The 16,398-nt window shown below is 37.3% G+C and overlaps 1 protein-coding gene across 4 annotated transcripts in view; it reads right to left on the bottom strand.

Moving 5' to 3' along the window:
• TENT4A (terminal nucleotidyltransferase 4A) overlaps positions 1 to 16,398 on the bottom strand; it is a 59,073-nt gene that overhangs the window by 29,840 nt on the left and 12,835 nt on the right. For all 4 annotated transcript variants that reach the window (XM_041475984.1, XM_041475983.1, XM_041475986.1 and 1 more), the window contains exons 2-8: positions 14,352 to 14,475; positions 12,867 to 12,913; positions 11,836 to 11,956; positions 10,210 to 10,317; positions 9,366 to 9,494; positions 8,045 to 8,258; positions 1,480 to 1,606 (exon numbers count right to left, since the gene is read on the bottom strand). In XM_041475984.1, the coding sequence (XP_041331918.1) occupies positions 1,480 to 1,606; positions 8,045 to 8,258; positions 9,366 to 9,494; positions 10,210 to 10,317; positions 11,836 to 11,956; positions 12,867 to 12,913; positions 14,352 to 14,475 (870 nt within the window). The remainder of the gene's footprint in view (positions 1 to 1,479; positions 1,607 to 8,044; positions 8,259 to 9,365; positions 9,495 to 10,209; positions 10,318 to 11,835; positions 11,957 to 12,866; positions 12,914 to 14,351; positions 14,476 to 16,398) is intronic.

The following is a 16,398-nucleotide window of genomic DNA, read 5'->3' as shown; positions in this document are numbered from 1 at the left end:
GGCACAGACAGCCCAGAACTCACAGACAGGTCAGATATGACACCTGAACACTGCTGCTGGGACTCCTCCACAGATTTGCAGTTGTGAACAAAATTCAAACATTTCCCAGATACAGTAACAAGTTAAAGTTCATGCAAAGTGTACATACTGATGACACCTGAGACTCCCATTAGATGCTATACAAATATACTTTTTGATGCCTGTAGTAAATACAGATACCTCATAAGAGAATGACTATATCCTTCAGAGAAAAACAGAGAAGTTAATGGAGATCAGGACCAAAGACAAGCAAACCTTCAGGAATCCCTAGGTTACTCTACCTGTACTTAGGTAAGAACGAAGTTTCATTCAGTACCAAGAATTGTCAACCAATATACATTTAACAGTGACCATTAATACCTTAAGACAGCAGTCTCAAATGTCAGTGTGCAACACACTGTACCACCCCTTCTGTACCTCCATCACAGTGCAGTCTCAACCATTGTGAACTTAATACCACTGAAAACCTAAAGGATTTACAGGCACTCCTAAAGTACTGTCAGTTTTAAACTCACAAGTGAAAGACTGCATCCACTTTGATATAAACTCACTACAGGAAACTATTTCACCTTCCAACGAAATTAATTCTGAAAGTTTACATCAGACTAGAGTTTGCAGTTGTACTGAGATGGTTTATGTGACATCTTACAGCCATCCTTCCCTGTGATCAGCTGGGGAGCTCAAAGCCATTGGGATTTTAGGGAAGTCTCTGGGAAGAGACATCCTCTGATCTAGCCCAAATTCACACTAAGGGTTAGAACAAAAGGTGCTAGAGCAGATACATGAATGGAAATACCACATGGCTGCCATGCCTTCATTATCTTTCTCCTCTCTCTTTCAAAAAACAGAAATTGCAAAGGTGAGAGCTCAAAGTACTGGCTGTATTTCTGTGAAAGACACTAAGAACTGCATTAAAAATGGCATGTCTAGAAGTATGCTACTTTTAATGGCAGTTCTGGCATTATGATCAAACAGAACTGATTCTATTAGGTTTTTTTAATATAGTATTTTAAGTCTTTTTTAATTCTTAAATACATATCAAATCTTTTAAAACAGCTTATGGGGGATTTATTAAAGAACTAGGGAAATTTTTAGCCTTGTTGTCTAGTTTTCTAATTGTCTAAACAAGTAATTTGATCACACGCATTTCCTTCTGTCGCAATACAGACATGCATCATACTAAACATTAAACCAGCAAACCCTCCTTTGAAATACTTGAAGCAAAATGTTGGACTCATCCTGGGTTTTGTCATACTCTCTTCATTTCAATGCTACACACTGAGGCATTGCACTTTCATATCCCTGGACAGGTTAAATTTCTGTGCAGATTTCAATACAACCACAGTTAAACAATAAATAACAACATTCCTTTTATGAATCTAGAAAACATTCCTAACTGATTACACAGATAAATGGATATTGAAAAAGTGAACTAATTACCTCTCAGAATCTCTGTTTGGATATGATCTTGCAAGTGGTGATACTGCATGGCTAAGAACAATGTAGGCATAATCAAAAACTTGTTTCACTTGCATGGCACCGTAAGAACTTCTGCCAACGTCGTTTCCTGAAATAATGTGACAGTCATCAGATCATCTTTTTTTAATATCAGTTATCAAAACATTACTCATACTTAAAGCTCAGAAGCCTCAACAATACAGATTAATTCTGTTTAAACCAGTTATCCCATCATAGCCACATCAGGAACACCTAAATGGGCCTATTTCAACAAAAGAAGTTAACCTTAGGAATGACACTGAACATTATGCACTCAATTTACCACTTCTAAAATACTCATATACAGTGCTTGAAGGAAACAGAGCACAGAGATCAGCTTAAAGCCCTTAGAGCTGTCTTCCAGAGGGAACCTACCAAGCTTAAAGCATCATGTCTCACTTACCAGTAGAGTTCCTGCGGGCCAAATTCAGTTTAAAATTTCATTTGTGTAACCTTCATTATGTCAGACAGACTCACATAAAACCCTACTTAACCTTATCAAAACTACAGATTAATAAACCAGCACATACAGATATTTGTCACCACAGGATAAGCCAGTTTTTCAAAAATCTATCATAGAATATTCCAGAAGCTTTTACAGAACTGGTTTTTGATCAAGTTTGTAGCACTCTCAACTGCCCTACTTTAGGAATGAGTGACACTTTAACAGGAACTCTTTCCAAATCTACTGCCATGTGAAGAACCGCAGAAGTTAAGAACATAGCACACCTTCTGTATCAGTGGCAATGTACAAGAACAGATCACCCATCTGATACCTAGAACAATCTTGCTGTTATTAGCAGAAGGCATTTGGAGCTTCATGTGGATGTATCTGGCACCAGACATCAAAATTCACTGTAAGCATTCAATTTAAGAAACATAAACTGCTTTCAAGTTGCATAAAATATGGACTAGGTTGTGAGTGGGTAGAAAACTGCTTACAGTGCAAGGTTCCCTCCTTCAGAATGTGTGAAATGCTGTGAGAACACCAGAAAGGGATGAACCACCAAATATGAAAATCAGATCAGAGCCCGTGAATAAAAGAAATCAATGAAAAATCTGCTTTGAAAAATTGATGGGTAAAGGACAGAATCCATCCTTTGGAGGACAGAATCCAACAAGGCTGAGTTTGACTTTAGGGGAACACTTCACTCCCCTGAGTGTTTGTCCAGCAAGCCTCTATAGAAAAACCTGCTGAGATTTGTCATCCAGGAAAAAAACAGATTCCTTTCAAAATTCTCCAACCATAATGCCACTCTAACAGAAAAGCATAAACAATGAAAACTAACTGAAAACATAAAAGCATTTTTGGAAAACAATTTTTCCAATAATTCACATGGTCAAAAACTGATCAAGAAATACTTCCTGTTTACTGACATACTCACTATCTTGCTCTGAATGCACCACTGTGGTATACAGCAGCCATTAGGCTCAATGTTACAGAAGCCTCTCCAAATGGTTTATTTGCTATTGGACTCTACTCTGAAATAAAAGCAGAGATCACTGTGGACCTAGGACAGTGAATCTAGGAGGAAACACATGGTAATGTTCTTCACAGAGGACTTCACAAAGGACTTAGCCCAAAGGTGGCTGAAAAGTGACCAAAGTATTTTAGTGGTCATGCAATCAGAACACAATGTTAACTATACTAAAAAAGTGATGATTAATTCAGTAAGGGCTTTTCAGAGGTAGGACACTTGTGTCCAGCTGCATAATGATACTCTAAACCTAGACATGTAAGAATTAAATTGAGAAGCAATACAGAAATGGAATACATACAAGTGGCTCAAAGCACATAATCACACCTACCACTAAACTGAAGTCCATCTATGGTTGGACTTGTTGGACTTGATGTTAGGACTCTTTCCCAACCTAAATGATTCTATAAATTCACATAACACTAATTAAGAATACACACTCAATGCACACTCAAAGAATCCTTATTAGTTTAGTCTAACCCAGTGCTAGGCAGGTACATTTGGCATGTATCCTGCATAAAGTTATACCAAAATGAAGACAGGGCTGCCACAAAATATTGACTATTCCTTTCATCAGTTGTCACTACATCCTCTGTTGTGCCGGCAAAAGAAATCATAAGCCCTCCCTAAACCAATTACAGTAAACTTGGGCAGTTTAGTTAAAATAAATGAAGTTGTGTTTGAGTCTTGATTGAAGCAGATTTCAGAAGAGAGGCAGAATAGCTCATGCTATACCATGCTTGGGTTCCTGGATTGCCTCATTCTGCACCTGTAACTCATTCATAAAAATGTCTGAATTAACAGGTCTTAATCAATCACACAGTCTGCAGAGCTTTTTACTTGGGCTGCAGCTGGAGCTACTGTGAACTGCACCTGTCAAGTCTGTATAAAGATGACCCTAGCCAATCCAGAAAACAACATATTAAAAGGAGCCAGAAGATCACACATTCGCATTTGCTGCCCTGAATAGATTTTCTTCTGAGATCACTCTCATTAGAGAACCATGTCTTACAGAACTGAGCATCCTTCTTTGGTCACATCTAGACTGATCAGTTAAAGCACACAACCCAAATGCTGTCACTCTTTAAAAAAATCATACATACTTCAATCCTCAGATGTACATTAGCAGATAACAATGGTGTGTGATTTCATGTATAATTCAATCCTTATTCTTTCTTACAAAGCCTTCATCCCTAAAGGAGCATGTCCAAAATTTCCATCACTTGCTATCAGTATTACCACTCCATCAGGTAGCCTTCCTTTACCTGAAGCGGTTTTAAGAACACGGCCTGAAAAGGTAAAGGTAAGACCATGAGCTAGAACTGAAGCAGACCCATTTAAGCTATTAGCCAGTAAACAGCTTTTTGCAACATTCAGCATTAAAGAGGTTCTTTCAAATGCTAACTTCAATGAACCTGTGTATTTTTATAAACACTTGTGTTTTATACACACACATAAGCAAATACATTTACAGGTTCTAATGACAAATAGCTGATATTGAGAAGCTGCAATGAATCATTCTGGGCAGCCACTAAGGCTAGAAGAGATAATCTCACAGATGTTGCCAATCTCAAATCTATTTACTTCTCATACTTGTGACCTATCAAGATGCATAAGCAAGCAACATGAAGCATAATAAACCCTGCAAGTTAAAGATTCTCTTTTCCAAGAAAACACATTGAATTTAAGGTTTAGAACTTTCATTACTGCCCACAGCAATTCAGAATGAAGAGCCTCCTTATGAATGGAGCTGCACAGGTGGAACTCCAAGTTTTAAACTCGGTGTTAAAGAGTAGCAATTTAGCTACTCTAGCCACTGCCAGTCTGAAACTAGACCAAAATTATTCCTGTTCTGAGCATCAGAAATGACTGGAGGACCTTGATAATCACCTGATTCACGAAGGTATAGAATAACAAGCCCCCAACTCTGCTGGTTAAGTGCCAAGCTTGTTTTACAACCACAGATTAAAAGATTTGTCAACTGCAAACAGTTATGTCTTCCAAGACAGGATACTGCTAGACCAACACCAGACAAGCCTCTTCCAAGATGACAACATCTACCCTGCTTGAACGTATTCCTGTGAACAAACTTCTGAGTGCCTGGCTTTGCAGTTCTCCTTAATAAATGCTTTTACTTTTTATATATTTTACAAAAAGGATAAGTGCTTTGAGAAACTGAAACGGTGCAGCTACAAGATGCTTATGGAAACTCCCTCCTTTAGACAATGCTAAGGGAATGATTTTCATCTCATTATCCTGTCCTCGCTACTAACTCAAGATGAAAGATCTTAGACTATTTACAAAGACCAAGTATAAATGATTACTTAAAAATGCATCACTACTATATTAGTCTGATAACTCAAATCCAGACCTCAACAAGCTTCCTACTTGAAGTGTTGACTTCCAACATCTTTGTTGGAATCCTGTTTCTTAAATCACACAAATTATCATGTTCTGGTACACAATGATCAGTCTCTAAGAACCTCTGAGGAAACCCTGCAGTACCTAACAGAATCTAAGAAAACCCACTATAACCAAAACGACAACACAATATGGAACCTGGATGCCTGTTCCTCTCAAATCCAGGAATTAACAGAAGGTAATGAGCAGGTTAGAATGATGTATCGCATCCTTCTGATGACACCTTTCATCTCTTAGTCAGACATCACTCACCATTTCACACCGAATAAAAACCATTTCCTCCAACTTAAAGAAACTAATCCCACTAAACACATTCCTGTTCCCTACAAGACCACTTTAAAGCTATTCTTTTGAGTTATACCCTTCAGCATCCCATTGCTGAACTACTGCATACACTCACAGGAGCAACTTTTACACTACTTTGATAATCTTTGAGAAATTGAAAGGGAGAGTTTTTTTATCTCTGTACTTTTTGTCTCATTTTGGGATTAAAAAGTCATCTTTTCAAGTACTCTTCCAAGGCTTAACAGGAACCTTATAGACAGTTGTGATCAGGCTTAAAAAAAAAAATTTGAAAAACAAAGTTAAAAACCTGTGCATAGAGTGCAAACACAGGTTTGCAGGGGTAAAACTCACCAGCAGTTTACGCTAATTTAAGTTGAAACATCTGTGTCCACTCTTTATGAAAATAACTTATTCCCATCTCCTTCACAGTGCTGCCACCAGCCCTCAGAGTCAGACATTGAGTGGATCTGAACACAAACTCATCAGAGATGACTTGTAAACTGGGCAAGGACCTGCACCCTTGGGAAAGATTTCTGTACTGGGACAGAAGGAATAACAGAACTAAACTAATTAACAGAATTCTAGACCTTACTAACATACACTTGACAGGCAATTTTAGATACTGTAGGAATATGTGATTAAGTCTGAATCTAAGGAGACTGTACTCATCAGATCTGATTCCAAGAGCCATCCCAATATGTGCTACATAATCCTCCTCCTAGCTTCATGTGGCAAGTTCTGAAGGTCTGTGGTAGCTGCTAAAAAATATCCCTATGAGACATAGTCAGAAAACTTCAAAATATTGCCAAAACACTATCCCCTGTAAGAATTATATTATCTCATACCATACAAAATCTTTATTTAATTTAATTCTTATTAACTCTTTGACAGCATACAGCTATTCTTTCCTCTAAACTACAGTTCTTCGTTTCTGCAAGATTAATGCTAGGAGGAACAGTTCAGAGCCCCTATTAGAATTTTTTTTTGCCTTCTCCAGAGTACTATTAGCAGTGATCAAAACATTGCATAGCACACAATACTACACAAGTAGTAATTTGTTCTCCTTCAGTCCCTAGCAGATAGAAAGGAACAGAACTGGAGGGCAGTAAGGATTTTTGACTCTGAACAATTGTGGCTCATGCTGCTATTCAAATGGATCTTCAGGCAAGTAAGTCCACAGCTCCCAAAGGAAATCTCAATGACAATGACAGGTCTGCACAATCACACCCTAACCTATGCCTGGCCAAGTAGAAGAGTCATGATGGACACAGAGTTACAAACATATCAGAGACATGGTCACAACAAGGAGTATCACAGCCTGCAACCTGTTCTAGGGAAGACTGAACATTCAGCACATTGAGTATTTAGAAAAGTGCCAGACTTCAGCTCCTGATCCACGGTATTTGCTTTAAAAGTGCTGTAAATAAGCAGTCTACACACAAAATGTGACAGTATGGACTTTGACTGCCAATTACATTCTACAAATACTTGTGCTGAAGTCCAAATTAACTGAAAATTGACTTTGTTAAAAAGCTGGTTTGGAATTTCAGCTACTTGTGATGGTTTAAATAGAATACAAACTGAGTACTATAAAGCTGGAAATTTTCCTGGGGCACATAGCCAAAATTAAGCTCAATTATTTTGAGGGTTACTGAATTAAAACCAAATCTTAAAAAAAATAAAATAATTTTATGCTCAGTACTATCAAAAGAACATGCAACTCTAAAACTCTAACTGGCATTCCCTAAAGATCCCAGTGCAGCACACAAGCCAGTTATGCAGAACGCACTCCACACCACCACACCACTGCAACTGGTTTTTACAGACAGTCACCCCTGTTCCTCTGCAGTCCCTGTGGCACCACCCTGCAGGACAGGTTCTGCACCTGGCACATTTCTTTCCCATGTGGTGTGACTTATCTGAAGTATGGCACCACAGACTGTGGCAGTAAAAGCTACACCTTCCAATCGCATTCTCACAGCAAATAATGGAGAACTGCTCTGCTAACAATCACCCTTCCAGGATTTCCTGGAATTCTTTCTACCTCTCAGTGCTGTCAGAGAATCTCATTATGTCCTCAACATAATTCTGGATCTCCAAAGTATTGTGCAACTGCATTGTGTGCATGTAATCCAATTTACTCAGGCTAAGAATCTTGTGAGACCTCAGACCCACATCCCTCAGCCCTCCTACCTGACTGTACCTCTACAGCAGCAACAGCCTCTTCCCAGTGCAGCTTCTTAACTCGTCTGACGGACTAACGCAAGCTGAGAGCACAAGCTGAGCGAGAGCTCTGGAATATGGCAAGAAGTGTACAGTCTTACCAGGCAGAAGAGGATCTTCAATACATAGCATGGATGGTCTGTATCCATTAGTCATGACTTTCATGATTTCTTCTTTGGCAATATAGGCACCTCCATTTTTTATTCTAATACCAGTTTTCAAGTAGTTAAAATTCCTTCCATAGAGTTCAAAAAATTCTATTAGAAGCATTCCAAGGTTTTCATCAGCTCTTCTGGCATCAATTCTTGGATGTAGCTGTAACACAAACCAGTTTTTTCATATAAAAAATTAGTAGTTTTCAGACCATAACACAGGGCAACAAAAAGGTCTAATTTAAACAGCTGAATATTTCTTCACGTAAGTCTCAACTGAATAATTAATTCTTCATGTACTTAAACCACTCTCACACAACCTAGAGGGGGCAGCACCTCAGCAGTCTCTGAAAGCCAAAGAATTCTTTCATCTTTCCTCATGTAGCTTTTTGAGGATTAGGGAATTCTTTTCCCTAAGTCAAAAACAAGAAAGAAGTACTGCATACTAAATTATAGCCTAGTTAGTAACAAAGTAGTACCTGATTTTCCACAGCAAATCCATCCCTCAATGCTTTCAGAAAGTGGGGGGCAATCTAGTTGCCCCAACTGAAATACAGTTTGTGTCTCTATCTCTACTTATTATATTTGGTACACAAAATCTATAGTAATATTTCAGTCAACCCCACCAGCAGCAGAATATGTAAGTTTTCCATTACACCACAGCTGCTGAGAGATGCTAACCCCATACCTCATCATAGCTGTAGGAGGCTCACTGTCACAAAAATGTATTAAGAGAAATTGTAACTTGTTTCTAACATTGTAACTTGTGACTATTTCATCAGTCAAGTACAGCATTGGCCAGTCTTAAGCATGTCAAAACCTAACCAACATATAAGAAAAAAAAAAAGAACTTGACTGTTGGATTTCATCATTTAAATAAACACTGAAATCATTCATCATTTAAATAAACACTGAAATCAACTACTCTGCACATTCAGTATCAGTAGTCTGGGAAGCAAGAGACAAAATGCATCCTGCAGATTTATGAAGCACCATTAAGATGATTCAAGTACAGGCCCTGGTGCTGAGAGCAACACACAGCCTGCCTCTATGTCTTTCACAAGGCTCCTGCTGCTGTTCCAGCTCACACAGGATAGATCCTGGATGCTTGAGAGGAAGGCCACAGGATCTTTCAAGTCAAACACTCAGAGCCATAACAGCAATGCTGTGCATTGCAAGGGGCATCTGAAGAAACAGTACAATAAAAGGGCATAGGTACAGCACCCAAAATATTTTGAAAAACACAGAAACAAATAAGGAGTAGACTTACCTGCAGAAAACTAATTGCCATTAAAATTAGGCTGTAAGAGCTAATTCCACCAGTAAAAACTTCATTCAAATCCCTCTGAAGGAGGAACTGTTTTAATACTAAAATCAAGTAAGGTAGCAAAGAATATTTCTGCAAAATAAAACAAGTTTTATCAATGACAACGTCAACATTCCAAACCAAATAAAGCAGTACACAATCTCAGCACACAAAGATTCATCTAATACAAAAATATTTCCAGTGGTGTACTATACAGCATTTCCACAGGAAGAACTGAAACTTGCTTTTTTTTATTCTAGAAAGAGATGAACAGACTTCAACTCTTATGTGATTGAAGACCTTACATATCAAATTTCTTTCCCGCCTAAACAGCAAGACTTTTATATCCTTCTTTGAATGCCAGTGTCACTTACTACAGTCAAAGCTTTCACTCTAAATAGTACTTTTACTACAGAGCATAAAAGGAAACTTTTAAGTGTGTAGCTACACAAGAATTGTTTTTTGACAGTTTAGCAGGGCAATATTCATAATGCAACATCACTTAAATTCAAAGTAAGCAAAACTTGAAAAGAGACTTGCTTCAGAAGCAAAGTTTAGTGCCTATCTGTACATCCAGACATGACTATAGAAATTCTTTCACAGTGTACAGGTTTCTTCACTCAAACACCTAGCACTCAAAGGAAACACTGAATGGACACCAATAAATAATAAATTAAAATATGCATGTTTAATTAGTATTAATGAAAATAGTCTTCAGCAGTAAATTGTCCAGCCATACCAAAAAAGGTCAGCTAAGCATCTAGCACATCCTTGGTAAGTAGCATAACATTCAATACATGGCTGATACCTTCATGTATTCCTTGATAAATCGAGCTGCCTTCACACCAGTTTCTACATTAAAACTGATGTCAACTTTCACTTCAGTCTCCTGGTCAGTGAGTTTTATTATTGGTACCTGAAAAGATTAAGACAAGAATGTGAATCCCCAGGAATACAACACTGGTGCTGCTCCCTAGCTTACTCGAGACATGGATACTAGCAGTCCAAATGATTGCTATCAAGTCTGTCTGAGAGGAGGTAACAATCCTAACTTGACTGACCACTGAATGCTTTCTAGGGAGGCGTTTAATGTACAACCACATTAACTTACCATCACTCTGGTACTCTACTAGAACCATTAGCTATCCGCCTTCACAGCTGCAATAGCAGTGTTTCATATGACAACTTAATTTACGTAATTTAATGACTCATTCAAATTAATAGGAGATCTTGTAATCTCATAACCTGTGGGAACTGCATTCTTCTGACCCAGTATTGCACCATTCACTTACTGAACTAACAGGAAATCAGTCTAGAAGAAAGTAATGGCTGTTGATTTATCAAGATGAACTGGTTCAATGCAGAGTCAAATGAAAGCCAGAAGAGATAAAGCAAAGCCACTGTAGTAATATGGCAGGAATAAACTAATATAAAATGACTGAATATGTAGTTTAGCTTCACACCACCACCTGCAAGGCAGTGCCCTACAAAATCATCTTACAATCATAACCTAAACTTCAGCTGATAACATTTGTTTTAAATTGAACTCCTCATACTTTTAATCTGAAACAGAAAACAAAAACCAGCAGAATTTTATACCAGCATCAGAAGAAGAAAAATAAAAAGGAATAGTAGAATTGTAAGCCTAGGCTAGTGCTGTTTCCCACCATTAACTGCTAATACAGATTCTGAAAATCCCATTAGTTCTCAGGTAAACCAAAGAATACCAAAGCTACTGTTATGTACTGCTACTCTAATCAAAGCCACAGGAATATTATGAACCTAAACGAGGAAGACTGCTTTAGAGACCACAAAACAGAAGCTTGCTAATAGAGGTTTGGAATACTCACCTTAGTCCCCTGAAGAAAACATCACTTGCCCACTAATATAAAATTCTCATGCATTAAGTTTTTAGCTTATTCAACATGATTCAGGCTTACAAGAAAGATGCAAGAGATAACAACACACATCAGCCTCACAAATGACAAAGCTCTCAAGTAGCATATTTTGGACAGGAAACCCCAATGTTAGTTTTGGAACACTTCACTATGCCATCAGAAACAAGGCAACCTGAAAACCATGTTGAAAGCTAGACAGCTCTAGTTACTGGCTGAACAAATTCCCCTCAAAGGTCAGTGGAAAAACATTATGCAAATAGTTAACTTATTTTACTGGATATTTTGCAAATAATAACTTTCATTTCTTTATTGACAACATAAAGTATGGCCTCCAGCAAACACAGCACACAGAATTACCGACGTCCATGTAAAAGACTCCATGCTATTGCTAAGCACATACAGATTCTACTTGAAACCTTGCAGAGAGTTTAAGACAATATAATTTGCTTCAGGAATTAAGAATACTATTTATCACCAAGATCTGAAGGGGTCTGAAAGTTTTCAGTTCAGTATCCCAAAGTTAAGCTAATACTTACCGTAGCTTTGTCAAGTACTTTAATGGAATATGGCTCAGCCACATTGTGTTTTCTCAGTGCTTGCTCCAACAGCTGTAAAGGGGGTCGTTCCCATTTCCCAAAAACAACTAGATCAATATCACTGGACAAAAAGAACACAGCATGAAATCCAGTAAATCTAAAGCACAATACATACCAAAAACATGGTAAGACTGGCATTCTACATATTACAAGTCACACATGGTGATCATTTTGCAATTTGCAATGTAGGTTCCCAATAAGCTTCTTCTAGGAGTGTTAAGCAAGAGTCCACAGTTTTAGGACCCAAAGCAGTATTCTAGTTTCTTGCTTCCATTATTCTGATGAGTTTTTCTCCAAGCTCCTTTACATTTTACTTTTCATGCTCCCTCCCCTCTGACTTAAACAGTTCAATTCTATCCATCATCTATCTCATGCTGACGGGCATTTTAATATTCCAAAGAGTTTTATCAGTGATTGGTATTCACAGAAACAAAATTTCCAGTGCTTTCCTTCTGAAAATTTAATTTATATAAAGACAACTTCATCTTCAAGGCAGAGCTACGTAGGTTTCCACATCCAATTGAACTATTAAGTGATACAAAATACCAAATTAAGTAAGACATTTTGCTCTCCAAAAAGATGGGAATACAGCACTGTGATGGTTCTTTTGACTTTACACAGTAACTTTGTGGTAAGTGACACACATTCTTAGTAATTTATCTTATTTAACAAAACAATCTTTACAAGGGAAATGCCAAACATTGTTTCATTGTCTGTTTAAAAAAAAAAAAGCCAAAGACTAGCCCCAGACACAAGGAAGAAAAGGTAATTCACCAAAGGGTCAATAAGCAGAGCAGTAAGATAATACATCAAATACTTATCACAAATCTCAAAGTTCAAAAGCTCTTCCCTTTGTCACATGAAATATAGAAGTTTTACTGAAAGTTTGACACATTTGCACATTCTAGTCTCAACTCCTCTTTGAAATTTACCATTTCTCTAAAAGAAGACAAAAGTAAACTATTACTTACCTAGTTGGAAGATAAAGCCCTGTACTAAAGCTGCCAAATATCTGGACCTGAAAAGAACACAGCAGGAAAACATCTTGCAATTATGAATAATCACTTCCTTTTACTTTCACAAAACTTCAGATTTTTCTCCAGTTGTTAAGGATATAGCCAGTAAAAAAGCTACTTTACTACATACCCTCTGTACAAGCACACTTTTTCTTAGAGGAAATTTGGCTTCTTTACCATGAAACAACTACCAATCCAGCTACCAGGGAATAAATTTAAGCAAGTCATTTTCATTACTTATTTCCAGTTTGACAGACATACAAGCTTTTATCAATTTCCTTCCCTCCTGCTCCTTCCTTTCCTTACAGGACAGCTTTACTGAAACTGAAACAGTTTAAGGGAATTTTTTTCCAAATTTTTATGTTTAAAAACCAGCAAGTACATTTAAACATATCATTCAGATAAATATGAGTACTACAGATTTTACTGTCAAAAACAACTATGAAGTAGCAGTAGGTGTTTGTGTGTGGAAAAGCAGGCATAACGAAGATACATCCACAGACCACATCAAATACTTTCAGTGAGCTTCCCATCTAAAGACTTGAGATGTTCTTCCCTCTCTGATACAGAACAGCCCAATTCACAAGCTCACTTAGTTTTTTGCCAGGCAACACAGGCCCTTTTCAGTGTTTATATCAATTTCCACAAGGTAGAAAAATCTCACTATGAAGGAGAAACATGGGTGAGGATGAAGCAGATAAGCTTTGCAGTATATTTGGCTCAGTGCTGTAGCCTGAGCCCTCACTGTCTGCCATGGAAGGCTATGAAATCACCATTGTCTGAGACATTTTTCTGGTGGCTAATGACAATGCTACAATCTGGCAATCACAAAGGTGATGCTAGAAATACAATTTAGAACACATTCTTTTTGAATAAGTAGACTTATTAATTGGGCAACAAAGTGTTTGAAATTACACCAGCTTAGATTGCAATGTATCTCAGGGAGTGCAATTTTCCCACTACAGCAGGGCTAAAGCAATTACTTGAATGTCAAATTCATGAAGAGTAAAAAAAAAAAAATCTGCATTTAATTACTCTTTCATAAAATATTTTGATTTTAAAATATCCACACATTCAGGACTCTTTGCAGAAATGGATATATCGGTAGTCAGTCTCACTTGAATATTCAAAATTAAATTGTACTGAGACAATCAATTTAATAAGTGTTTACTTTAAGAAAGGCACTACTAAAAGCTTCACATTCCCAGCTCTCAAAATGAAAAAACATTCAGTACAATTCATTAACCCAAAATCTAGGTTTGAAATTTCCCCACTTTTTAAAATAAATTTCCAAATACTGCAAGAACTGTGATATTAAGTCAATTGCCTTAAACTTGAAGAGTCACCTGTTCATTCCTAAAAGAAAGATGACAGCAAGGTTAAGTGAACCAAGCTCTACAATTAACTGGAGAAGCAAATCACAACTGAAGCTACACTCACATCAGCGGTAGGCCAAAGATCTTTGATGACAGTTTCTATCCTTTTTACCACTTCTCTTCTCATAGCTGCTTCTTCAGGACGAGGGGACATGAAGTCATAGAAGTCAATGATTTCTTCATGTAGTCTAATGGAGAAAGTAGGATCAATTAAAGTGGCAATTGAACTATTTAACTATGACAATAAATTTTACTAGAAACATGCCATAGGTTTTATTTAATATCATCCTTGAATCAAAGAGCTCAGAACACTAACTCTAGTAGACATTTACTAAATTTCTTACTGGCTCAGCAGTGAAGGCCAAATTCAATTCCTGATTCTTAATGATTCTTTTCTTTAAAAAACAAGGCTGAGTCTTAAAAACTATATAATGATGCAAATCTGAAGCAGCACAAGACCAACCAAAGTCTTCAAGCATTTATTCTTCCAGCAGTTCTTACTTCTGTGTATGTAGCAGTTTACATGGACTGCAAACAGGCCACTGGCATTAGTGAGATTTTGTAGAGGACAATAGAAAGGACATTTGAGTATTTCTTGTTCTTGTAAAAACATACACTTTGACACTCAGGCCCTTCATTAGCCATTCATCCACATAGAAAGTGACCTTCCAACTCAACTCAAAGTGAGAATGTTGAATATATTCTCAAGTGTATTTTTATACCAATGTTACATAAGGAGTCTTGACATTGGAACCTCAATCACCTATTAAGCCCTTTTGTTTCACATCTACCAGTACTATAGAACTCTTGCTGCCAAATTTGAGTATTCAGGTGAATGTCATGTTTGCCTTCAATGGAAAAGCATCAAGCCACGCCAAACAAAAATGCAAATAACTACCACTGTGACATTTTTCCAAAACATCTTTTTGATGTTGACGTATTTCTAAGATTTCTGTCTAACTCCAAAATGTATCTAGTCAACATTGATTTTAGGGTTTAGGACAGCATTTCACTACAATCTATAGTTTATATACTTAGCCTTCCAAAAGGAAAATTTCATACCTCTCTAGTAGAGCTCAACTCTTCATCTGAGATTTTCACAATTCATTTTATTCAGGAACTTCCTTGTTAGCAGGTAACTTCCAAGATACCACATGCCTAACTTTTGCCAGTATTCCTTCCCATACACAAAGAGATTTTTGCAGCAAAGCTCAAACATACTTCCAAAAAGCATAAATATTTTGAATTACTGTTTGCCCTCTTTTCTTAAACTGAGCTTGAACCCACAACTGAACATTTAACTACACAGCAGATTTAACTAACGTTTCAATTTGCTGATGAATCCACGTGATTCCAAAATTTTACAGCAAGACAGAAAATACAAACTAACATGATCTTATTTTGTTTCATTTATAGAAAGTATGTTTTTTTCCTACCTTTCCAAGACAAAAAGACCAATGAATAAAATACCTAAATACACCTAACAGCAATGGGGACAGCCTAAAGACTTCCTGTTCTTCAGCCTATAATAATCTGCAGTAGGCAAATACAGGCTGAAAGCAAGAAAAGGCAAGAAAAGCAAAGGGGCAGCCATCCTTCCAAGCCTCCAGTAATTTCATCTGGCATACATTCAGGGTGAATCCCAAGCTGATACCTATTAGCTCAAAGAACTTCATTCCATAGATTTTTTCCAGGTCTTTTAGTCCATTTCTGCTTTGTTATTTGTGGCATGCAATGAGAATTTAAGTATGCATCAGAATAAAGAGTTTTTTATTTTAAACTGCTGCCTGGTAATGATTTTATCTGATGTTTTTTCCTGGGGCAAAAAAAAGTTGTTACTGGCAGTGCGTCTCAAAACACAAGACTTCTCAGGTTCTCAATCCATTTATCTCTATCCACCAGGAGTTTTCCAAGCTACTAATTCTCATGGGTTTTTGTCTCCTTTGACAAGAGGAAGTCCAAAGTTTGATCACTGCTAACCTTTTTCGGCTCGTTTTCAATTTGCACCACGTTTTCTGACAGGTGGGCAGAAACACACACAGAGTCAACACGCCATGCTGCCTTTCAGTCCAGGACACACACCTGTTTTCATTTTATTGTCCCTACACTTG

The sequence above is a fragment of the Pyrgilauda ruficollis genome, unplaced genomic scaffold (genome assembly GCF_017590135.1).
Source record: "Pyrgilauda ruficollis isolate IOZ18807 unplaced genomic scaffold, ASM1759013v1 scaffold37, whole genome shotgun sequence".
NCBI lineage: Eukaryota > Metazoa > Chordata > Aves > Passeriformes > Passeridae > Pyrgilauda > Pyrgilauda ruficollis.
Note: the sequence above shows the minus strand (reverse complement) of the source record. Positions and strands in the feature narration are given on the sequence as shown.